This window comes from Sus scrofa, chromosome 1 (genome assembly GCF_000003025.6).
Source record: "Sus scrofa isolate TJ Tabasco breed Duroc chromosome 1, Sscrofa11.1, whole genome shotgun sequence".
Classification (NCBI taxonomy): Eukaryota; Metazoa; Chordata; class Mammalia; order Artiodactyla; family Suidae; genus Sus; species Sus scrofa.
In genome coordinates, this window is record NC_010443.5 from 27,500,333 (window position 1) to 27,526,711 (window position 26,379).

Below are 26,379 nucleotides of genomic sequence, written 5' to 3' on the forward strand. Positions count from 1 at the left end.
AGGAAAGAAAAAGAAAGGAAGGAAAAAAGAAAGAAAGAAAAGAAAAAAGAGAGAGAAAAGGAAGGAAAGAAGGAAGAGAGGAAGGAAGGAAGAGGGAGGGAGGAAAGAGAGGAAGGAAGAAGGGAAGGAAGAAAGAAAAGGAAGGAAGGGAGAACTCTGATATTTTGTTTCTATTTCTCATGCACACCTGCCCTATGATCTCAGTGTTGCTGGAAGTGCGCCTCCCAAAGCCCAGAACAACAGGTCAAGCAGATGGCAGTCTTGGCAGGGACTGGTCACCTCAGAGACCATCTCTGAATTGTAGCCATTGATTGAATGTAATTCTGTCCCTTTTATCAGTGGGCACTGTCTCATATGCTGACTTCTCTTTGGAATTAAAAAAAATTAGAACACTTAGTAAATAAATTTTGTGTAATTTCCTTGATTCTGCCTTTCATAACATTTTTTAAGGTCCAAGATACTGGATGCTGTCTAAGGTAATCCGATTTTACTCTCTCTTGAGTGTCTAACCACCCTCTTTCAGAGAACCCTTCCAACTCTTGTAAGAATTTTTACTACAGACATAGATATCTATTGCCATATTTTTCATAGAGGAGAAAAAATTGATCTTTGTGAAGCTATAAATTGTAGAAGAAACGTTTCCGTTAATGATTTTTAACTGGAGAATGTTTTGTTTATTCTTGTATAAGGAAAGCAATGAGCCCTGGACTTCTTTTTACATTATTTGGGGAGGGATTATAAAATAGCCTTATGTAATGTTCTGGGAAATCTTTGAAGGCAAGTGAAGTTTGAGTATAAAGTACTTTTTAAAAGACCCAGACTGAAAGAATGATACAGTGCTTATCACTGCTGGACTTCAGTGATATTCAATGCACAAAGCTTTACCTGAAGTACTTTTTTTAGTTGGCAAATGAAGTCAGAAAAAAATATGTGTACTTTTCAGAAATTATGATTATAATAAAATTCTGCATCTAAGATTATTTTCACTACTCTATACTAGCCACGATTCTGTATGCATCTGTGATCTGAAAATGATTTTTATTGCTCTGTTCTTGAACTTGAGGCTGAAGCTTCCAGATCATCATAGAAATTGACACTGATTTGCATGTGTTGGTAGAGCCATAACATAGTGGTTTGAAAGTTACCTATTCTAAATTCTCATTTTTAAGTTAAATCTCAGATTAAGATGGTCAGCATTCTTCTAAGGGAGTAGATCTTAAATGTTCTCACCACAAAAAAGAAAAGGAAACTACATGACGTAATTGAGGTGTCAGCCAATGCTATAGCGGTAATCATTTTGCCAGATGTAAGCGTATCAAATCAGCACATTATACACCTTAAACTTGCACAGTGCTATGCCAATTATAGCTTTTAAAAGTTGAAAAGAAGAAAAGAATGGCCAGCACTCTGAGGTTTGAGGAACTGTGATTAATGTAACTTTGTAAAGGAAATATACTTCAATTTTTTACAAGAGCTCACTCATAATACATCTTGAACAAGCATTTGAAAACATATGAAGTTGAATTTCTAATTTTGGAAATTTCAAAACATACACAGATTAAAAATGTGAGTTGATAATGAAATTTTAGCTCCTATAAGAGCTAATTTTTAGGCGTCTAAAATACTATGTGCGAAATTGCACATTCTTAATAACTAAAAGGCAGTTAAAACTCACTAATTTAGATTCTACTCAATAATAAATTATGTTGATTAACATAGGTTGATCTAGGGGGAGTTCCTGTCATGGTGAAGCGGAAACGAATCTGACTAGGAACCATGAGGTTGCGGGTTGGATCCCTGGCCTCCCTCATTGGGTTAAGGATCCGGTGTTGCCCTGAGCTGTGGTGTAGGTCAAAGATGTGACTGGGATCCCTTGTTTCTGTGGCTATGGTGTAGCTCCAATTGGACCCCTAGCCTGGGAACCTCCACATGCTGTGGGTACGGCCCTAAAAAAACAGAAAGACAAAAAAAAAAAAAAAAAAAAAAACTAGGTTGATCTAAATTTAGTATTTATATGGTAAAATGGGATTAAAGGAATTCTCAAAGAAAAACAGGTTGACCAAATAAATGAATATTTTAATAATGATGTTAATAGTGTATGATAAAAAACAAGACTAAAACATTTTTGGCATATTTAAAAATATACAACTGCATGCTTTTTTTGATCCAAATTTTCTGATATAAATAAGATAACTAATTTATAAGATATAAATTATATCCTCCATTTTTTCTGTTAATTCCCAGCGAACACATAAATTAGAGTTCTTGAGTTCTGATAATAATTGGATTTTAGGAAATATTTTCTTTAGTTGTATTTTGAAATTTGATTTATTTATAAATGGTAAACAATTAAAAATTAAGATGGGAGTTCCCATCATGGCTCCGTGGTAACGAACCCAACATAATCTGTTGTGCAAAGACTCTTAATTCTAGTAGTGTGTTTGTTTGAGGTTATAACTAATTGCTTCATGATCTGTTTTACTTTCTCAGTTTTTGAGTAGTCATTGATTTTTTTTTGGCTATTTACCATGAGGATTTAAAAACACAGAGAAGTTGCCATTGTGGCTCAGTGGTAACAAACCCGACTGGGACCCATGAGGATTTGGGTTTGATCCCTGGCCTCCCTCAGTGGGTTAAGGATCTGGTGTTGCCATGAGCTGTGGTATAGGTCACAGAGTCGACTCGGATCTGGCGTTGCTGTGGCTGTGGTGTAGGCCGGGAGCTGTAGCTCCAATCTGACCCCTAGTCTGGAAACTTCCATACGCCACAACTGCGGCCCCAAAAACAAACAAACAAAAAAAACCCAACAATTGTCATATATGGGGTTGACCAGATTCTCAGAAAATTGCAAATTATAGGGAAAAAAATTTAGTCCCTTCCCTTCCTTTGAAAAGGATACTGTAGTTCATCCAGTTGAGGAGATAAAGCTCTTCCTAAGGCATCCTACATACGAACTATACATTCTTCAGGAGAATGTGTTCTTCAAGAGTGGTATCTAATAAAGTAGAAGGAATGAGAAAGCTGATAATGATAGTGATGTTGAAATAATGATTCTGACAAGGATCATCAATTAGAACTAAAACCATTAAGAGAAGATGTTTATTTTTTTTAATTTTCATTCACCGTATTTACATGATACCAGAGCTCACCCACAGATTGCTTGCTAATCACAAAGGAACAAATGGACCTGTGCCGTCCATTGTATATGTCCCCCCAGGGATCCAGCTGTCAGGGATGCAACTGGCATCCCTAATGGTGGCTTGCCACCTGATACAGTGAACGTGAAGTAAGCAGCATCTCCTATGAAATCTCCCACCAAAAATGTTTAACCCAAACCTTCAGATCTAACAATCAGTTAATAGGAATTACAGTTGGCTAGAAAAATAAGTCAGATAATACTACAAAGTGCAATCAGACAGATCCAGAACGTAAAGACATTCTTCAGAACTTCCTTCCTGGTCTCTTCAAAGAGTCAATGTCATGGAGGAGTTCCTGTTGTAACTCAGCAGGTTAAGAAGCCAACATAGTGTCTGTGAGGATGTGGGTTCGATCCCTGGCTTCAGTCAGTGGGTTAAGGATCTGGCTTTGCTTGCAAGCTGTGGCATAGGTCACAGATGCAACTTGGATCCAGTGTTGCTGTGGCTGTGTTTGTGGCCAGCAGCTGCAGCTCCAATAGCCAGTGACCTTCTATGTGCTGCAGGTGTGGCCCTAAAAAGAAAAAAAAAAAATCAATATCATGGAAAAAAGTGTGGGTGGATTGGTCAGGGTAAAAGAGACCTAGAGATATAAAAAACAGATGTAGTTTTAGATTCCTTTTTTTTTTACAGACTATAGGAGATATTTGGGGAACAGTTAGGGAACATGACTTAGGACCAGATATTAGATAATTGAGGGAATTATTTTTGTTAGATGCAATAATCAAATAGGATACGTAGGAGATTTTTAAAAGGTATTTGATGCAGTGTTTAAGGGTGAATTGTCATGATATCTGTAATTTAATTTGAAATGATTCAGCAAAAATATTCAAGGAGATGAAGCAATAGCAAAATGTTAGCAGTCATTGAAAATGTGGCCATTCACAGTAGTGTTTCTTCTACTTTCATGTATGTTTGATGTTCTTCACAATGGAAAGTTAAAATGAGGAGTATTTTAGTAAAAAATACTCTGCCATTAAAAAAAAAATACTTTTTGTCCAAATGCTGAAAGGCTCAGTGTCACAATCATGTGACACATTTATGCCATGACCAAAGCTAAATATCACCCTCGTAGAATGAATTTATGATGTGTAAGAATAAATATGAAATTTAATTTTAAAACTAATATTGTAATGTTACTGCTAAGTACTTTCATAATCCCTAGTAAATATTTAAATGATTTGGTCCTACATCAGTCAGTCCTGCATTCATTGTTCTGCAAATAAGACACAAAAAAGAGATGTTTGTTTTCAAGTGAAGTTGATAGAGACACACATTTTTAGTATCTTATTTTGCCCCTGCACGTTCTTCTTCCATTTGTGTTTGTTCTATTTTTTATGTCCCAATAGGAGATCATAGATGTCATTACATACACATGTATGATTTTTTTCAGTCTCATGAAATTTTAAGGTGGCAAAGCTATTCTCTTCTTAATTTATTGTTACAAAATGTGAAGAATTCCCAAATAGGCTTTTTCCTAAGATACCCATGGCTTACATGGAATTATATAATAAAAAGCAGTATAAAGGTTTTTTAATATTTTTTTTCATTAAAGTATTTCAAAAAGGTAAATTCATTACTCAGTTAATATAAGATATAAAAGATTTGATTTAACTCATGGGAACAGTAAGAGGCTATGTCCTATTTCAAGTGAGTTTAAGAAGCTAGAATATTCATAATTTAACAAAGCAATGCTAGAATCAGATTTCTGAGTTTAAGTTTTTTAAAAAGCTAGTTTATGACCAACAGGTTATAAATCTTAGAGATTAACTATTTCACTAGACAGAAATTATTGGCATCTCTACTGAACAAGTTAGCAAGTAAACTTCTGTAACTCTGAGATTATTAATAAATAGCAAATAGTGAGACGAACTAGCTACACTTTCCCTGGACAGTCCTTGAATGGCCTTATGCCGCTCTATGTTATTCCATCTTTTTACCTCACTCCCAAATCTCCAATCACTTGCCTGACACTTATTAACTTTCCTAGAGTTCCCGTGTGGCTCAGCAAGTTAAGAACCTGACATAGTATCCATGAGGATTCAGGTTCGATCCCTGGCCCTGCTTAGTGGGTTAGGGATCTGGTGTTGCCACAAGCTGTGGTATAGGTAGGTCTCAGATGCAGCTCGGATATGGTGTCGCTATGGCTGCAGTGTAGACCGGCAGCTGCAACTCCAATTCGATCCCTAGCCTGGGAACCTTCATATGCCCCACATGCAGGCCTAAAAAGACAATAAATAAATAAGTGACTTTCCTGGCATATGTTGTAGATGTTAGTGACACTAAACAACTCTGCAGAAGCATATTCTGGGTTTTTTTTGTTTGTTTTTTGTTTTTGTCTTTCTGCCTTTTCTAGGGCTGCTCCTGCAGCGTATGGAGATTCCCAGGCAAGGGATGGAATTGGAGCCGTAGCCACCGGCCTATACCAAAGCCACAGCCATGCAGGATCTGGCCGCGTCTGCAACCTACACCATAGCTCACGGCAATGCTGGATCCTTAACCCACTGAGCAAGGCCAGGGACCGAACCACAACCTCATGGTTCATAGTCGGATTCGTTAACCACTGCACCATGATGGGAACTCCAGAAGCATATTCTTTTTTAAATTTTTTTATTTTTTTTATTTTTTGCTATTTCTTGGGCCGCTCCCGCGGCATATGGAGGTTCCCAGGCTAGGGGTCGAATTGGAGCTGTAGCCACTGGCCTACTCCAGAGCCACAGCAACGCGGGATCCGAGCCGCATCTGCAACCTACATCACAGCTCAAGGCAACGCCGGATCGTTAACCCACTGAGCAAGGGCAGGGACCGAACCTGCAACCTCATGGTTCCTAGTCGGATTCGTTAACCACTGCGCCATGACGGGAACTCCCAGAGCATATTCTTTTTAAGCAATACTTACAAATGCAAAAATAGTACAAGAGAGAGTAGGGATTAAAAGTTAGAATGAAATGTAAAGAACCCAGATGTACCAAAATGATGTTGAGAAAGAACAAAGTTGAAGGATTTACATGGACTTGATTTCAAGTCTTTTTAAAAACCACAATAATCGAGACAGTGTTACCTGTCAGTTTCTTTATTTCTTTAACTTTCTAAATGTATAGTAACTGTTTTTGCATATAAAATCATTAATTATTTTAGGCTTTTACTCTTGCAAACTCTATATATTTTATACATTTCTAGTTTGACTGATAGAATTTTAGCATATTTCCCTTTCAAGTAACTAAGGAATCCATGATATGAAAAAAAAAAAGGAGGTTACATAGCAAACTTTTGAGTGTTGTCACCTTTTAATTTATGCATATTCAGACGTATATAAAAATTCTGGAATGATGTATATCACTGCAACACTAGTAGTTTTGGAATTTTCAAATTAAAGGGAAATTTTCACTTTCTTCTGTGTACCTTTCTGATTAGTCTGACTTTTTTTTTTTACAGTGAACTTCAGCCCTTGCTAGAAACTTAACACCGCTATTTTAATCTGAAAGGAGAAATGAAAGCTTAATTTGGATTTTTAATAAAAAATCAGCTCTGTCTACCTGCCTTGTGTTTGTAACATTATTTTCTCTCTTTATCTTCTAGGGGTGAAGCTAAGTAGCCTTCTTGGTAAAAAAGGAAACTTGGAAAAACTCCAGAGCTACTGGGAAGTTGGTTTTTTCCTGGGGGCAAGTGTCCTGGCCAATGACCACTTGAGAGTCATTCAAGCATCTGAAAAGCTTTTTAAGCTGAAGACACCAGCATGGTAACAGTCAATTGTTAGATGTTCCTACAGTCATTGTTAGTGAAAGCGCCTATCACTTGTTTTTAAATTGTTAAAGTTGTTGAACTGACAATTAGGTGATTTTATTTGCTTAGAGAATAAAATGCAGACTCTGGAGGAAAAACTGATGCTTATAAATAAACTGGGTTGTATGTAAGTTCTGCTAGCTGGACACGGATGATGTCCACCGGCCACCAAGCCTAGCCTTTCTATCACATTGTCCGACCTACTAGCACAGGTTGGTCAGTGCATCCATTTGAATCATGCAGAGGCCTCGAATTTACATCTGCAGCTTCCTTCTCAGCCTCCCAGGTCTCTGCTCCAAACACATGCCTTTTGTATCCTTCAGGAGCCAATCTCATTCTTGCTTTTCACTTAGGGCTTACTGACACATTGAGATGTTTCCTCTATTAGGTGTGTTTTTTTTTTTTAATTTCACATTCTTCTTGGCATGCACCCGTATCGCCTCACTGTGGATGTGGTGATTGGAGCGAGGAAAACAAAATTCCATCTGCATTTAGAACTATTCATTTTTTCAGTATGCATCGCATGTAATGATTGACCATTAGCTTGTACAGACTTTAAAGCTGAACAGGGATATCAAGAAAGGCTCGGAGCTGCTCAGAGCTCTGGCCACTGACCTCGTGCCATCAGAGGGACCACTTGAGGAGCTGTCCACCAAGGCAGACCTTCAGGGCTTCTTAAAGCATTTCCTCACATGCAAGTCTCCTTCGTTAGCAAATCCTCCCCATACTGATCTTTCTGAAATGCATGTCAGATCCATCCCCTCCATTGAAATCTTTAAATCAGTAGAGTTTAATGGCTTCTCACAGCCTTGGTGCGGCAAGCAAGATTCGCCCTTAGTCATTAAACCTCAGCCCTTGTCATTCCCCTGGGTTTACGCTGCTCTCAGTTTACAGTGAACAGCCAGCTCTGGGCTCCCTGCATGCATCTCAGCAGAGGCTGAGCTTCGTGCTCCCATACTCTTCTCCACCTGGGGCACACTTGCTGGTCACATCTGCTCATAAACCACATAAACCCACCTAAAACCCTTCCCCACACCAGAGAGAAGATCGTGGATGGTGTTATGTACCTGTGATTCTTTCGCCTCAGGAATTTTCTTTCTTTTCCTTAGTCATATCTCTATTGATATTGCCCGTGTAGCTTTTGTTAGTTGTATCTTTGTTAGTTACGGCTCCATGGGTATTTATTTCATGGACCTTCTACATTTTTGTCTCCTTGGCACAGTGTGCAGCTTGAGAATAGGGCTGCACTGTCAGTAGCATGTCAACAGCAGGCATTTAGTAAATGACATGAAATCAATGAACCAATAAATGCACACCTTCCGTGCAATTAAGTGGATTATTTCTCTATGACAGCCATTCTCATGGTTGAGGAGGAGACTGAAGCACAGGTGCAAAGAGCTTTGGTTTGAGGTATCCTGACTGCTGTTGACAAGAAGACACGTTACTTTATACAGTAGTAATAAGCACAAAACAATACTTTGTTTCCATGAACTTAAAATCCACATTTATACTTTGTAGTTTATATATATATAGTTTATAGTTTTGTAGTATAGTGCTTACATACATATTATCTCAATAATTACTTTGCTCCTCACTTTTTCCTAAATTTTTTCCTTCAAGGCATCATCTGTCTTAAGGGGTGAGGATATTCATATAGTATATATGAGCTGAATTACTTCAGAGAAAAATAATATCTCTTATAAAGTGTCCATTGATAAAAGCTTTCTCAAAGAAGCAAATTTTAAGACAAATGCATTAACCTCTTCCTTGACTAGAACATAGGTATTATTTTAAAAGTTATGTTTTAAGTAGATGTATAGTCCAGTCCAATTGCTTAAGTCGTCTAAGCCTCAGTTTCCTCATCTTTTCAGTGGGAGTAAAACAGCCTACTTTATTGAATTTTTGTGAATGCGCTAACACATGATAGTGCACAGCATATAACAAATAGTAAAGTTTGGTGAATGAGAATGCATAATTTTTTTTCTTTTTTTAGGGCCACACCTGCAGCATATGGAAGTTTCTGGGCTAGGGGTCCAATCAGAGCTGCACCTGCGACCTACACCGCAGCTCACAGCAACCCCAGATCCTTAACCCACTGAGTAGGGCCAGGGATCAAACCGGCATCCTTATGGATACTAGTCAGGTTCTTAACCCATTGAGCCACAACAGGAACTCCCCAGAATGAATAATTTTTTAAATATAATTTTATTGGAGTATTGTTGATTTACAGTGTTGTATTAGTTTCCAGTGTATAGCAAAATGAATGCATATAAAAATATTTATTCTTTTTTCCCATGTAGGTTATTATGAACTATTCAGTGGATTTTCCTGAGCTATACTCAATGATATTTACAGAGTAAGACTGGGATACATGGGAACAGGTGGTTCTAAATTTGCCTATTTTTGTGCTTCATGTCTTTTGATTTTTAGGTACCTTAAGTCTATTGTAGAGACAATTTTGATATATAAGCATTTTGTGAAGCTGACTTCAGAACAGCCTATTGCCAAACAGGAACTTGTGGACTTCTGGATGGATTTCCTGGTTGAGGCCACAAAGACAGATGTCACCGTAGTTAGATTTCCAGTAAGTACTTTTCACTTAACTCTAGGACATTTCTATTTTGTTTCTTTTATTTAAAGAACATCATGCACTTGAGATTGTAATAGGATTAATGTACTGGTTTTCATGCCCTAAAATGACAGATGATGATCATCTGGTTGGTATGTGTATTTTCTGCAAATGGATTTGCTTTAGCTTATGCTTTAAATTTTACTTTTTTTTGCTTTTCGGGCCTGCACCCACAGCATATGGAGATTCTCAGGCTAAGCTGTGCCGGCCTACACCACAGCCATAGCAATGCCAGATCTGAGCCGTGTCTGCAACCTACACCACAGCTCACCGAAATGCCGGATCCTTAACCCACTGAGCGAGGCCAGGGATCGAACTTCATGGTTCCTAGTTGGATTCGTTTCTGCTGCACCATGACGGGAACTCCTAAATTTTACTTTTTAAAAGTACTTCTCAAAATCAGAGAAATGAGATACATTTTCATCTTTTTGCTAGGAAACTTGGTTTCTGGCTCAGTTGTAAAGGGTGCTTCCCTAGGAAAAGATTATCTCTTAGCTCAAGAAGTCAAGATTTCTCTTCAGACCAGATAGATGTGTGCTTTTAATTCATGCCACAGCTTTGTTGACATTGTCATCATCAATATCGTCAGCATTACCATGGTGAAAAGCGTCAGCCTCCCTTGCATTGTTACCCTAACTCTCTCACTTATTACTCATGTGGGTCAGAGTTAGACGTGGTGCTCCCAGTCTCTTTTTATGGTGCTCTTAGCTCATGAGAAATGATGCCTCATAGGTTCTGGTCTGCACCTCATTTTGGCTAGTCTCTATCAAATTTAGATGTTTAAATGTATAACACACACATACACTTTAAAAATGTCTTGTCCATCTCAGCTGGTGCCATCCACATCCTGATAGTTCTCGGAACACGATCCAAAGCAATATAGCTTTAGCATCACATTTGAGAATTACCGGCAGCTCTTTGCAAAGTGATGCCATAGATCTCTCTGTTTGAGCCCTCTCAGTTTCAATCTTCCATACTCAGAGGTGGTAGCAGCTCTCAGTTCTTTTTCTGAAATCTTGTTTTCAAGTTCCTGTTGATGGGATCAACTGTTTCATTTAATTAAATCCGTCACTGGCATTGACACGCTTCCTTTACCCTTGCTTCCAGATGAAGCCATAAGCTCAGCAGGATCTTTAGTTGAAAAGCCTTTCAAACTAAAACACTTCACTCTATTTTCTAGCTTAGATAATGTGCAGACTAGGAAAATACTTATCTCAGAGTGAGCTGGCAGCTTGCCTTTAGCTGGTGCTCGGATGGCAGGAAATGTGGTGGTGAAAGAAGACAGCGCAGAATTGAAGTCTTTAATCAACTGTTGACTTGACGGACTAAGAAAGTTGGCTATGAAAAGAAACCACTCATATTGGCTTTTCTGAGCTAATTTAAGTTACTTTAATGTGAATGAGTCCGTCATAATATGAATGTAAAAAAAATTAAAACCAGAAAACTTTGAGAGAAAGTGAGAGAATATAGTTATATAATCCAGGAAAGAGACGCTTTCGTGAGCAAGAAAAGTACATCTAAGCCCCAAAGGCAAGTATTGACTTGAAAAATTCAAATTTTTTGTTAAAAAACTTAAAATCTACCATAAACACGGCAAATGCTAGCTAGGGAGAGAATATTTAATACTAATGTTGCAAAAGGATCAATTTGCCTAATATGCAGAAAAACAAAGAACCCAAATTCCTACAAATTGATAAGCAAAAGAAGCAGAAAAATGGGTAATCATATAAAAAGGTTCTTAATCTCACTGGGTAGTCAAAAATGCAAATGAACCCAAGACACCATTGTACTTCTGCCATTTTGCCTGTGTGCAAATGCCTGTGTAGGGTAAGTTCCCAGAAGTGGAATTGATTTATCTTGTATGTTGCCTTCCATAGGGACCATATCCACCAATATTCCCACTGGCAACTTGTGAAACTACCTGCTCTTATAAGGTGTCTCCAAAAAAAGTCTGTTTACCAGATTTGTACTTTACGATGAAACTTACGATGAAAAATGGCGTATTGGGGTAGTTTTAATTAGTATTTCTCTTATTATATGTGAGGTTATGCATATGGTTAAGTCCCTATGTTTCAAAGACCACTCAGTGATTCTTAAAAAAAAAGAATTTCTTGCCAATATTTAAAAATAAAGAGTTGGACTTTCCATGTTGGCAAGAATGGAGTAAATATTCTTGGTACTGCTATAAATGGCTATAAAATTCTGAGATAATCTTTTCTTGGGAAAGCACACTTTACAACTCATCAAAGGAAACCACCAAAATATATGAAACAACTGTTCACAGGCATTAAACAACAATCCTCTCAAGACTGCCATCCTGGAAACAGGCGGTCCCTGAGTTGAGCCCCGCCTCACCTGCTCTTTTTCTCTAAGGTCATTTTCCTGGCTGCAGCTCAAGGAGGTGGCTTCTCCCTGGGCAGTGCTGGTGGGAATCGGTGTTTGGGGTTCTAAGACAGCTGGAATGGGAGGGCCAGGGTGTTGGGGAAGAGGGAGGCTTGAAGAGTGAGTCCTAGGATCCTGCCTGTGTATTTCCCTTGAGTCCAAGGGCACTTCTTAATGTGAACAAGGAGTAAGCACATCCTGGATAAACACAACTACCTGTCCCCGTATTTGATTAAAATTGGATTGTGGATGAAGCCTACCTGGCTTAAATAGACTTTGAGATAAGTTCCCTTGCTGATTAGGAGATCAGAACCAGAAATGGCAGAGGGCATGTTTTAGAAGACTGACAGCCCTGTAGATATTCTGGAATATATATCAAGCAGGGATAAGATGCCGGACCATGGGCCCAGCTAGAAGGCTGAGACCGTAGTGAACACTCAGGCATTTAGTTGAGACGCAGAGAGCCTGTGCTTTCCAAGTAAAGGCAAAACTAAAGCATACCCACCCTAACAAAGCTGGAATAAACGTAAGCCTTGATAGGATCCAGATCAGACACTAATAATTTAACTGTTAGCTAGAAAAAACAAACAAACAAACTTTGGAAAGATATTATCCTGAGCCTCTGCAATGTCTCATTCAGCTGTAATTAAAATTACTAGATATTCTAAGGAGCAGGAAAAAGTGACTGATAATAAGAGCTGAAATGGCCAATAGAGGTATTCCTCCAGGTGATTCTCATACTGGAGTTGCCAGAGAAGGATGTCAGATGAGTATAATTACTGTGTTAAAGAAAACAGAGGAAAGATGGACAGAATGGATGAAAAGGCGGAGCATTTCAACTTAAAAAATAATAGTGAAGTGTATAAAAAGTCAAGTGAAAAATAAGATGAGTTCACAGAAAATTCCAGATTTTTAACTACTTTGGAAAAGTTAAAGGGCCAGGCAGTTTGTGACCAGATTCTCCCAAAGCAGCCATCTCTTGAGCCAATAGCTGCTACCATTTAAGATGTCAATTACAGCCCCGTTGCTCCTGCTTCACTCACCTTCCCTCCCTTCTCCCCCACCTCCCTTCGTCATTGGGATTTGGTGCCCCTGCTCTACTGCAGAGAGAAAGGCAAGTTCCAGTACCCCTGGTTCTATGTCAGTCACTGACATGTCTTCCTGTCCTTAGAGTAGCATCTTCTGTGGCTCATGCTTATGAAAGCTGCAGTGGTAGGTCTTTACTGGGTGATTATATTATCCTTCTTTGGAACTGGATTTGACTAAACCAGATAACCTTATTAGAAAATATTTAATTTAATTGTCTCCATTCATCTCACTACCATGGCCATGCTCATTCCTCCAAGACATAACGGAGACCCTGCACAAAAGAAAACAGACACAAGTTTCTTTGGGAAGTGATTTGAGCAGCCCTATCATTTATTATTATTTGGGTTCAGTTCCATTTATTATTTTTCGTCACTTCTCTCCTGTGTATATTTTCTTTCCTTCCTACATTGAAAAGTTCAGAGATCACCAACCCTTCACTTAATGTCAGGCAAAAGGAAGAGTGTGGAGCTTTCACAGGTGCTAAAGGGGCTTAGACATGTAACCCTACTTAATAGCTACTCTTTAATTTACAGGCCTTGCTGTTTTCCTTCACTCATTGCAAGTGAGCAGTTAATTTGCATGTTAACCACTCTAAAAGACTGGAAACTAAAAGCAAGAATGTGTATACTCTTGAGCTGGTTCTATTTGGCCGATTCTGTCAAATTGCCCCCTTTCCTTGTCTTTTCTCCGCCTTTCTGAGACATCCACGATGCATGCTACAGATTCCTCACATTTTGTCATTTCAAGGGCAGTTCAAAGGGCTCAGCAAACGTTAGACAATAATAATTGCAACCAGTTTTTATTCCTTATCTCAAGATAGAAAAAACTCATAGTTCAGATTTTACCTATTAGAAATATTTCAGGGAGTTCCCATTGTGGCTCAGTGGAAACAAATCCAACTAGCATCCATGAGGACACGGTTCAATCCCTAGCCTCGCTCAGTGGGTTAAGGATCTGGTGTTGCCATGAGCTGTGGTGTAGGTTGCAGACATATCTCAGATCCTGCATTGCTCTGGCTGTGGTATAGGCCAGCAGCTGTGGCTCCGATTTGCCTCTTAGCCTGGGAACTTCCATATGCCATGCCTGCAGCTCTAAAAAGAAAAAAAAAAAAAAAGAGAGAGAGAAATATTTGAGACAACAATAAATCCATCATTTAAGAAGACAGGAGATATTCTGTGCTGTGCTTTTCTAACCTTAGATGGTGTACCCCTGTCGTTAAGGAGCAAGGTGTGTTCTCATTGCCAGTGGAGTGACTTGAATCCTATTTTGGGAAAACCACCTTTTATTCCCTATTATTAGTTTTAATTTCACAAATACTGGAATACTCAGATTTGAGAGCACCATTTCTGCCAAGATTGAAAATGAATGATTTTCGCTATTAATCAGTGTCACTTAGCTCTCTGTTGTCTGGAATTTGGACCTTGATTCATCTGGTATTTTCTGAATCAGACCATGTTCCCCACTGGGCTCTTACTGTGTGTTTACTTATGATATATGCCATCTTGTTTTCCTAGCTAGAGCCTGACCTAGAATTCTCTTGTGCCCTTAAAGTTTTTCATGCTCAAGTAAAGAAGGTTTTGACTTTCTAATCCCCTTTCTCTAGTGCTCTGTACCTGAACTTAAATAACAAATAATTTTTCCAGTTTCTCTGAATGTTAAGTATTTTTTTCCCTGAATATTCCTACTTAAGACTGCACAAGAAATTTGAGCTAGGATAGGTGCCTTTAAGCACTGTACAAATAGATAATATTTGTAGCACCTTTGAAATCAGGGCATGTGTGGCATTTTTAGTGTTCTTTGCTCCTAACATGAGATATTTGCAATAATATAGTACATTGTCCAGTCCTTTGATAGGGAGTCTCATCTCACTTGTCATGTATCTCTAGAATGTCTACAAAATAGGAGCAAATTTTATTTCTCTCTTTTTCTCTCACAAAGCGTTATTGAAGATACCAGTTTTATCTTGCAAGCTGGGCAAAAACATTTGTATTATTTCATACAACTATGTCCATATATAAAACTCTTTCAATAATAATCAAAATCATTTCTCAGTCTATTTACAAGAGTCTGAAAACCAGGAGTTCCCGTTGTGGCTCAGCAGTTTAAGGACCTGATGTTGTCTCTGTGAGGATGGGGATTCGATCCTTGGCCTTGCTCAGTGGGTTAAGGATCCGGTGTTGCTGTGGCTGTGGAGTAGGAAGCAGATGGCAGCTCGGATCTGGCATTGCTGTGGCTATGGTATTGGCCTCAGCTGCAGCTCTGATTTGATCCCTAGCCTGTGAACTTCCATATGCCACAGGTGCGACTATAAAAAGAAAAAAAAATATGAAAATCATACTACTACCTCTGTATGATAAGATGTGGTTACAGGCAATCTAAAATAAGCATGTGATATTCTACATATGGAGTCTTTTCTGTGCACAGAATTATTTGTTTTATCCCATTTCTGCCTTTCTTTGATGTGTTTATATTTGTAGAAATAGATTATGGGAAAAGAATCTGAAAAAGAATAGATATGCATAATTGAATCACTTTGCTGTACACCCGAAACATTTTAAATCAACTATCCTAGAAAAAAATAATTAAAATTAAAAAACACTTTTAAAACAGAACTAGATTATAAATTGATTGCAAGATAAAATAAAAGCTTTCAAAAATACATATTAGTAAATTCCTTGGGGATAGGCAAGCCAACATATGGACTTCAAAAATTTATTTCCAACTTCTTTAGCAATGAAAGGTGATGACATTATTGGAACTTATAAATGCTTAACACCATAAAATGTTCAAAGGACTTATAGGGGTAGAGCAATCAGAAGTTAAAATGGTTTTACGCCAGTATTGGATTCAGCCTCATCAGTGCACTGTTGTTATAATAGCTCTAAATGGCTTAAATCCTAAGTCACTAATACTAATTTCTTTGCCTTACGTTTTCAAGGTTTTAATATTAGAACCAACCAAAATCTATCAGCCTTCGTATCTGTCAATCAACAATGAAGTTGAGGAGAAGACCATATCTATTTGGCATGTGCTTCCTGATGACAAGGTAAGTGTACAGCTGACAAGAGTATTAATAGTGAAAGACTTCATACCTTCCTGGCCTTTTATAGTCTGGCAAATACCTGCATTAATAAGAAGAAACAGCTTACTGTGTGTTTATCTGTCATATAAAATTTGTTAAATGTTGGTTATGGATTTCACTCATTTAATAAAATATGATCCAGCTGTTTGGATTTTTATTATAGATGACCTAGCCATCCAAAGGGCGCTCAAATGGGACTATTTTCTCTGTTTCGTGAATTTATGCTATAGATTATGTGCCGAAGACCTGATAACTTTAAATATATGATTTAGGGAGTTCCCACCATGGCTCAGTGGTAAAGGAACTCGACTAGCATCCATGAGGACGTGAGTTCAATCCCTGGCCTTACTCAGTGGGTTAAGGATCCAGTTTTGCCGTGAGCTGTGGTGTAGGTCACAGACACGGCTCAGATCCCGTGTTGCTGTGGCTGTGGCATATGCCGGCAGCTACAGCTCTGCCTTGACCCCTAGCCTAAAAACCTCCATTTTCGCAAGTGCTGCCCTAAAAAGACAAAGAGACTATATATATATATATATGATTTAAAAGATACATCTCTTAGGGAGTTTCCACTGTAGTACAGTGGATTAATGATCCAGCTTGTCTCTGTGGAGGCTCCGGTTCACTCCCTGGCCCGACGCAGTGGGCTAAGGATTCCAAGTTGCCAAAGCTGCGGTGAACATCTCAGCTGCACCTTGGATTCAGTTCCTGGCCCATGGAACTTCCATATGCCTCGGGTGCAGCCAAAAAAGAAAAAAAGATGCATATCTTAGTTCCAGAAAGCCTGTCAGAATATCGCTATTTCTAGTCCTCCACTGGTATGATTAGAGTTATCATTGTTTCTCGCTGTTTGATTAACTGTGTAGCTGCTACATTTCAGATTAGCCACTGGCTCCTGTGCCGGGCACCAGATGAGGTGGGCTGTGCTGCCCCCAGTTTTCAAAGGAATCTTAAATGCTCTTATTTCTACTCAGAGCCATCACTTGGATAACCCTTTACCCCTCTATATTTCATCGGTTTTAAAGTGTGTACAAATCATCCTACTATTAAAAAAAAAAAAATAGAATCTCTTCAAGATCTAATTCCAGTCCTTAGGATAAACCACCAAATTGAGCAAAGTCTTGTGCAATGTAGTTTTGCGGGGGATTTTTTGGTACTTTCCAGAAGACCCTTATAATTTTCTTTAAGCATCATCCATGCACTAAACAGATATTTAAGGAGTGCTAACTCTGTGTCAGGCAGGAGAGAAAAAGATGTGTACAAAATAATCCAAACTCCTGCCCTCTTGACCATTACTTTCTACTAAAGGAGACAGACAGTAAACAAATAATTAAATACGTGAGTATATTAAATGGTGAAAAGGGAGAAATAAAGCAGAAAAGGGAATCAGGAAGTATATTTGAGGGTAGGGGGTTGCAGGTTTTTAAAATGTCATTGTCAATTTTTTGAAATGTCTTTGAGTCAACAGATGTGGGCTCAAATCCTATCACTGTCCTGGGGAAATAAGGCTTCTCCAATGCTGTGGTGTTGTCATCTGTGGAATGGGATAATAGTAATACCCACCTCAAAAGGTTGTTTTGAAAGTTAAACAAAATAATGTAGGTAGAGCCTATGGCACAGAGCCTGGCATATAAGTGCTCCATATATGGTAACAACAGTAACAACCACGACAGGAATAAAGTTGAGGCGGTAAGCATATGGACTAAGCCCTCACATTGAAACCCCAGAATTTAACCCGGCTCATCTCTTTAGATGGCATGGCACCAATCATTTGGGAGGTTGTTCGTGCTGCATTAGGGAACGGTGATACTGCAATTCATAGTGAGAAATAGATATTTGATCTTAGTCCCCATTTGGGGCACAGAGTTCCTAAAAAAACCCTTGGAATTTCCTAAGTGCTGAGAGCCTTAAGGTGTCTTCTGTTATGTTAATGAGATGATGAGCCAGCCAGGTGATTAGAGAATTGGCACTTTCATTCCCATGCCCCAGAGAGAGGAGCTGGGCAGGAGGCTGAATCATTGAGCACTGGGCAGTGATTTAATCAAATGTGCCTGTGCAATGAAGCCTCTATAAAACCCCAAAAGGACAGGATTCAGAGAGCATCCAGGTTGGTGAACACTTGGAAATTTGGAAAGGGCGGGCCACCTGAGCCAGCATGGAAGCTCCAAGGCCTTTCCCTCCCTTGAGCTAGGCGTCTCTTCCAGCCCGCTCTTTGCCTGAGATCTATCTGTATATAGTATCCTGGTCATCTAGTAAGTAATATGTTTTCTCTGAGTTCTGTGAGCTTTTGTAGCAGATTAATCAAACCCAAGGAGGGGATCCTTGGAACCTCCAGCCTACAGCCAGCAAGGTGGCATGGCTCCAAGTGGTATTGTCCAGAGATGAAATTGATGATAACTAACATAACTATCTATGTACATCCTGTTAACATTGTTTTAAAGTAACTAGTGTTTCATTTACATTAAAGTATATGCCTACCTGTTCTCACAGGCAGAAGTAGGGTAGTCATCCAGTTGAAACTATAAAAACTAAGAGAGGTTAGGGACATGAACATTATTATCTGGGAAAGGAGATTTTTCAAAAGCTTGATGGGAAAGAGCAAGGTTATCCAAGGACACTTGGAAACAGAATGGGGCTAAAGGAATTAGCGATTAGCAAGGCAGGCCCCGAGAATGAGTGGAGAGCCAGAAGTTATTTGGAAGACAGAAAAGGAACAGAAAGTAAGCCAGAAATTTTTGGAAAATGAGTACTATTTCCAGCTAGTTGTCATTATTTTTCTTTTTCTGGGGGTTCTGTGTTTAACACTGTTAGCCTTATGTTGATTCTCTTATGCTTTGTGATAATTGCAGAGATAATTTTTATATTATGTTAAGAAATAAATATAGTAGGATATAAATTAGTGCATTAAGAAGAGGTATAGATTTAGGCTGCAAATTGTTCTGCTTTTTTACCATCTTATGATCAAGAAGTATTAAATCTGCATTGTCCGCACCGCCAATTACCTTTAGTGTAAAAATATTCCTTGTTCAACAGTTTAAGCTTTATTGGGAGTTCCTGTTGTGGCTCAGCAGGTTAAGAACCCAACAGAGTGTTTGTGAGGATGTGGGTTCGAGGTTTGATCCCTGGCCTCTCTCAGTAGGTTAAAGATCCGGCATTGCCACAAGCTTTGGCTCTGGTGTGGGCCAGCAGCTGCAGCTCCGATTCAGTCCCTAACCCGGGAACTTCCATATGCTACAGTTGTGGCCCTAAAAAAAATAAATAAATAAAACATTAAAAACAAGCTTTCTTAACTCAATCCATTCCCATTGTAAATTTATGTCAATTTCTTTGCAAACCCTAGTTCTACCCATAGTGTATTCAGTACCACTGCCATTTTCCCTGTTTTTAAAAATAGAAGTGATATAATTAGAATGAGGACAAGCAATAAAGATAACGTTGTGATTGTTTTATTAGTTTAGATCGACGGTAATAACTATAATCAAATAACAGGTAAACAACAGGTTCAATAGGTCTTAACATTAAACAGGAAGTTGATTTTTTTTGTTCATAGAACGTTTAAATTTTTTTCCTTTAAAACAACAGAGTATTGCTTTTTGTTTTTCACATATTATTTCTTCACTCAGTATTTTCATTCTAAGATGTGGGATGAACCTTTATATGAGCTTTTATATACTTTACCTAGCAACTTTCAGAGCTTGAAGATTGTACTAAGTCTCAAGAGTTCAGGAAAACTTGAGGAGTTACTCTATGGTCAGGGGCAAATTAATTGAAATCTTAGTCCTTTAACAGTTCTCCCTTTGTTCAATGGATAAAAGAGTTTGAAGAACATCTGCATGTGCACATGAAAGAAAAATCTAGATCTAGGAAGAGACAAGTTTTTCGCAAGATATTTTATAGCGTTGATATTTAGAATTCCTCTCCCTTGAGGTTTGAATCTAAGCACCCCCAGTCTTGGCCACAGGATCCCAAGTAAAGGACTAAGGGCCAACCTTGCCCCGCCTCCGGCTCCAGCCAGTGGCCGCTCAGAGAAGATCCAGGAAATTTATCAGGGGAATATGTTTCCCCCAGATTCTCCGTTTTGATTTTATGATGCTCTTATTCATCAAGGAAGCTTTTAGCTACAAAACTCCCAACTAAAAGTGGCTTAAATAATAAGGAAATGCTCTCTCATATTACACCTTCTGAGATGGGTCATTCCTGGGCTAATTTCAGGGGCGTCACAGTGTTAGGATTCTGAGTTGGATTGTCTAGGTGCTCTTGTTTTTCAACTTCCTGGTCTTAAAGAGCAGCTCCAAGCATCACTTCACACGGACAGCATCCAAAGGACAGGGCCTTTCCCTAGCACCAAAAGTTGCATCATGTGTCCATGCCTAAGCCAGTCGCTAGCTTGGCAATTGAAGAAATGGGCTTACCATGGCCGATTTAAGACAAATCAATGTCACCATCCCTCAACATTGCCACCTGAACCTGAAAGAATTCATTTTTTCTTAGTGAAGAAGGAGAATGGCTGTTGCCTGGGGAACCAGCAGTGTCTGCCACAGCATAATTCCTGCCACCTTAGCTCAGTATTAACTCTTTGTCTTCACTCCTGCTGCAGCCTGGGTGCCAGATGTGAGGCTAACCAGTTCCAAGAAAATGGCGCTTGTGCTTATTGGATTAGGTTGAGTGTTGGTTTGGGCCTTGTTGGGGCTGATTATCACTCCAGCTCTGCCTCTGCCCTTTTCCGCTGATTCTCAGGCTGGCCTAGACTTTTTATCTTACCTGCTGGCTTTGTAGCTCACTAGCACCTCTGTGTGGTGAGTCCCAGTAGCAAGGGAGGTGGGGAAGAGGACTCAATCCGGATCATTCCATCTCAGGCTGTAACACCACTGAAATGGAACATTCTCTGGCAGCACTTGCAACCTTCCAGGAACCTAACATTCTGGAAATGCTCTACTCCTTTCCTACAAACCCAGCTCCATCAATCTGGGAAATCTCTCCTTGGCGGCTCCCAGAACAGGACTGATGGAAGATAGATTGTACCAGGGCTGTCTTATGAGTGCTGTCAGTTGCTGTCTTCTGTGGCAGGTCTGCACACTGCCCCATGGGTTCCACACTCAACCCCCCCTCCTGACCCGGGGGATGACCTTAGAAAGCAGCTTGGCTGCAGGCTCTGAGGATAAGGCTGCATTGTGTGCAAGGATCCTGCAGGTAACAGCTGCAGCTCTTGGGTCACATATTTTTAGAAGGTCACCTGAGGCCAACAGGATTTAGAAGCAACTTTCCAAATTACCAGCTGAAGCTGCAGGCTGCTGTTTTAATTTAAGTCCCTCTGTACACTGGTTAAGAAGGCTGCATGCCAGGAGTACCTTTCTGTGGTCTCGTCCCTCCCTGAGCTTCATGGCAGTGCTTGCTCTTTGTTAATTCAGGTTACATCCCCATGACCTGGCTGATGTGCCTTGAAAGTAGTTTTTTTTTAGTACATCTACTTCAGGTTGGAAAGGATCTATTTTTAAGTTGCATGGTCCTAGCAAAGAACTAGGTGCCGTGGATATAAATTGTGGCGTTTTGAATTGCTTTGGCCAAAAAGAGAGTTCTGGGCCACCTCAGAGCCACATGCTTTGGTATCCACTTCACTAGCCCAGCCAAGACCTCAGCCTCTGGCAGTATTTTAAGTGGGTGGGTAAGAGCTCGTTTTCCTGGCTGTTTTGCATTTACAGAATTGAACTGCAGTCTGAATTGACTACAGTACAGTACTTACTAAACTTAAATGCATGTATCAACTCCTTTATTTCTCTAAAAATATTTATGTTATTAATTCTGTACTGCTGTCAGACGTATCTTTATAGGGAATGCCATGTATCTCATCATTAATTTAAAGACACATGGGTTTAATATTAATTTTGATTTAGCTTTAGTAATAAACTCAAGAAATAACTTCCCACATTTTTTTCCCATCTTGATCCTGCAAATCACCCATGTTTATCATATGCTAATTGAAATTTTTATGTTTAAACTTTAACAGTGTATTGAATTTTACGTAAATTAGGTAACAACACATTGTGGCTGTGATAAACAGTGTATACATACTGGCTGTACTATTTTCTAAAGAAATAGAACCACCATATTAGTTCAAAAATGTAACTAAAGATAATTCAGAAGTAATTATCCTTAAAACCTTGCAGAGATTTTATTCAAATTCGTGTTGTTCTTTCTTAGAACAGAAGTATCGCTCAATTCTAATAAGTGAATTATCTTGGTCACTGGGGTTTTTACTTTGAAAATCAAGGCACAAGAGGTATTAGGTTCATCTGCTAAAATTAAGTCTTAGAATTTAATGAGATGCATTCTCCTAGGTTCTCTTGGAAGCTGTTTTACTGAAGTACGGAAATTAAGTAAACATCACCCTTGTGGCTTAAGAATGAATTACAGAGTTTCCATTGGATAGTTTGTCTATGAAGAATTATGCACTAGGAAAAATTGCTCTGTGTATGTTATTAAAGAGTAATAAAACAAAATTATCGTTATGTTATTTTCCTTTGGATAACTCAACTTTTGTTGTTGTTATTCTTCCCCTGTGTTCCAGAAAGGTATACATGAGTGGAATTTTAGTGCTTCTTCTGTCAGGGGAGTGAGGTAAGTTTCCTTGGCACATTTTGTTTACTTAGAAGATATTTTTCTAGAATATGAATGTTTTGGGTAGGACTTGTAGTCATGATTTAAAAATGCAAAGAACTTCAAGAATCCTTCTCTTGATGAAGATGCTCAGCTTTCTTTAGCCTCACTCTCGCCGTTACGAAAAGATGTTCAACAAAACCTTCACTGTTAGTTGAAGTGACTCTGTATTTGTCACCTACTTATAATATGGTGACTGCGGGACAAATGTGAGGTATGGGCCAGAGTCGAGGTGAAGGTAAAAGTGAGCTGTGTGGGGTCCTTTCTGCTGTTGGATTATGTCGGAGGATGGCTTTTCTGGTCTTTTGATATACAAGGAACTAATCTCTCCATAGATGGATCTACAGCATACATACCATCTATCAGATTGATTTCTATGGCTAATATTCATATGGAAAGATTATGGGAATTCATTTTTTAACAGCTTTTTCTGAAGTCAGCATTAATGAAGTGATCTTAAGGTTATGGTGGCTCCCTTCAGTCAGTTCGGACACTGCCATCATAGTGCTGATTCCTGGAATTTAGAAATGAAATGTTTTCAGAATCAAGAGCCACTGCTTAAGTGCTTAAATACTTATTCTATAGAAGCTGATAAGAAACCAACTCTTGCAAATTTCAAACCAAGTTAGCTGTGTTTACTATTGTTTGTCCCATATAATAGAAATGAGAAAAACCAGATTTCTGAAGGCAAGTTTTGCAATATGCTATTGCTTTTGGCATCGTAGTAATTGGTGTTGTTGGCGCATGAACTGGTCGAGCTGTCTGAGTCACCCATAATTAGAGTTTGCCTGGTAAAACCACCTGTTACCTCATGAATGATGTGAACAGAAACATGCCAGACTGACTCATTATAGAACTTTCCAATCCATGCCTTCTCAAGTAAAGCATTACTCTCTTAATGTTTAATTTTTTAAACCAATCCTTAGCCAGACACTCATTATTTGTTGCTGCAATTTTAAACAACCCATCTAAGAGAAAGCATGGGAAATATAAATTTCACTTTATCATATCTATTTTCTGATGAATCAGTTTTCTTTAATGAGGTACGGAATAACTCCATCACCTTTGTTGTGACTGACGGCATAAACATGGAAGGCTTACATGGGGCTACTGCTGGTTTATATGTTGGGAAACTTGAGTTCCAGTGTGCGACTTCAAAGAAAGCTAACTTTTCTTGGCTTCCTCCTCTATAAATAGATGACAAACTGTAGAAGAAAATCAAGCTGTCAGCAGTTGGGCTTGCTTGCATCAACTTCGGACTTGCTCGGCTCAGTCAACCGGCATTTACTGAGCACCAGCTAGGTGTCAAATGTCGAGTCCTATTCTGCTAAGGATACAAAGATGACTAAGACATGAACTCTGCTCTCGAAGCATTCCCAAAGCAGCAGGGCAACAGACATTTACAGCTAATGACAGTACAGTGAGAGTAGTGGAAGTATGTTCAAAGACCAGAGGGGCAAGAGGAAGTCTTTCTGTTGCAGAGAAGTAGCAAAGGGAGAGAGGATAAGGTCTAAGCTAGGCCTTAAATGATGGATAGAATTTCTTTAAAAAGTCAAATAATGTGCGTTACAAATCAAAGGCATAAAATAGGGTTTGGTGAACTACAAGCAGCCCACAGGCCTGATATGGTTGGCTGCCTGGTTTTGTAAATAAAGTTTTATTGGAACTCAGCCATGTCTTTCATTTGTGTATTGTCCAAGGCTGCTCCCACAGCAAAACTGAGTAGCTTGACCTGCAAAGCTTGATATATTTACTCTCTGGCTCATTACAGAAAATACTTGGCAACCCTTGGCATCAAAGAGCAAGGCCTGACTGGCAAACCCCAAATCGTTTCAATTGCTGTAAAGTAAACAACTTGCCGAGTCCAAAGCAAGTGCTGTTTCACATTTCTTTACTGCTCTAAAATCTCTGCAACTGATGAGGTCCTTTTACTGGCTCCACACATCGCCTTCCTAGTCTTGGAAGCGTTTTATAGTTTGACAGATCTCATAGGACCAGAATCACCACGGTCAGTCAGCCAGCTGATATTTATGCTTTTCCTCCCAGCACACAGTCGAATGCTCCAATAGGCAAGACCCCTTTCCCATGCAGGCAAGACCCCTTCCCCATCCAGGCCAGACCCCTCCCCCTGGCAGGCCAGATCCCTTCCCCATGCAGACCAGACCCCTTCTTCATGCTGAGTGGTAGGACACATAGCTCATGTACTGACAACACCCAAGAGCATCCTTATCTGCAGATACAAGTAGGAGGACAGTTCTCAGAATATGAAATAATCTTAGTATTGTGGTAAAGGGAATGTCACTTTTTCAGGTGCCACTTACAACTTTTTGGTACAAACAACATTGATATCATAATTGGGACTGAATACAAAAAAGCATTTATTTTTCATTCCATGGAAGTATTGAGATTACTGTGAATAAATCTTTTTTTGTTTGTTTCAGTATTTCTAAATTTGAAGAACGGTGCTGTTTTCTTTATGTGCTTCACAATTCCGACGATTTCCAAATCTATTTCTGTACAGAACTTCACTGTAAAAAGTACGTATTAGTCATTGTTTATGTGTTCTTACCTGAAGATTATTTTTAATTAGTGAGTGAGCATGTGGTTCCTATAAAGAATCCATGGCCATGTGCTTATATAAATATTTCATTTGGGTTGATGTTTTATAATTATGTGGCTTAACAGAGAATTTGGGGGCCTGTCTTTAATAAATCAGCCTTTTTCTTAGTCATGATTTATTCTTCCACAGACAAAATGCTAATCGAATTTACCAAATAATTACCAAGTGTTATGTCTCATTTTTAAAGTGCTCATTTATTACGTGATTACCAAAATTTCCAAACTCGAATTCTTTTGAGTAATCTCACCATCATCTACAATAGCGTTCCTAAATCTGGATCATATTAGAATCAACTGGTGGGCTTTAGAAAGTGCATGAGCCCTACCCTAGACTAATTATATTTGATATTCTGCTGGAGGAATAAACTGAGTCAAGAGACAGTGATCTAGAGTGCTGTCATGGCTCAGCGGAAAGAAATCTGACTAGCATCCATGAGAGTTCCATGTGGGTTCAATCCCTGGCCTTGGTCAGTGGTTTAAGGATGAGACATTGCTGTGGCTGTGTTGTAGGCCAGCAGCTACAGCTCCCGTTCAGCCCCTAGCCTGGGAACCTCCATTTGCCACAGGTATGACCCTAAAAAAAAGAAGAAAAAAAAAAAAAAAAAAAAAAAGAGCCAGTGATCTGATCTACACCAATAAAAAATAATCAAGAAAAAAAAAAAATCCATGGACTGCAGTGTATGTTTGTGTTAACCTCCCTGGGTATATTTCTCTTGGGCTAATAACTACATACTTCATGGTTCCTTAGAACACAAGTGACTAATTAAGGGGACCTATGAAGGTTAGTGACAATTTAGGCACCAAAGTGCAGGTAAAAGCCAGCTTGGACTTAAAATTTTGCTGGGGATTGTTCTTCAAATAATCACTATTTGACCCCATTATAATGATTGACACACTAGCTACAATATACCATCATTTTTATCGTGGTACCAAAAAATGTGTATGTTTAA

The 26,379-nt window shown here is 39.0% G+C and overlaps 1 protein-coding gene across 4 annotated transcripts in view; it reads left to right on the plus strand.

Moving 5' to 3' along the window:
• The window catches only part of MAP3K5 (mitogen-activated protein kinase kinase kinase 5), a 220,358-nt gene that overhangs the window by 120,190 nt on the left and 73,789 nt on the right, over positions 1-26,379 (plus strand). For all 4 annotated transcript variants that reach the window (XM_021072505.1, XM_021072507.1, XM_021072516.1 and 1 more), the window contains 5 exons: positions 6,774-6,933; positions 9,408-9,561; positions 16,016-16,123; positions 22,722-22,771; positions 25,252-25,347. In XM_021072505.1, coding sequence (XP_020928164.1) covers positions 6,774-6,933; positions 9,408-9,561; positions 16,016-16,123; positions 22,722-22,771; positions 25,252-25,347 — 568 coding nt within the window. The remainder of the gene's footprint in view (positions 1-6,773; positions 6,934-9,407; positions 9,562-16,015; positions 16,124-22,721; positions 22,772-25,251; positions 25,348-26,379) is intronic.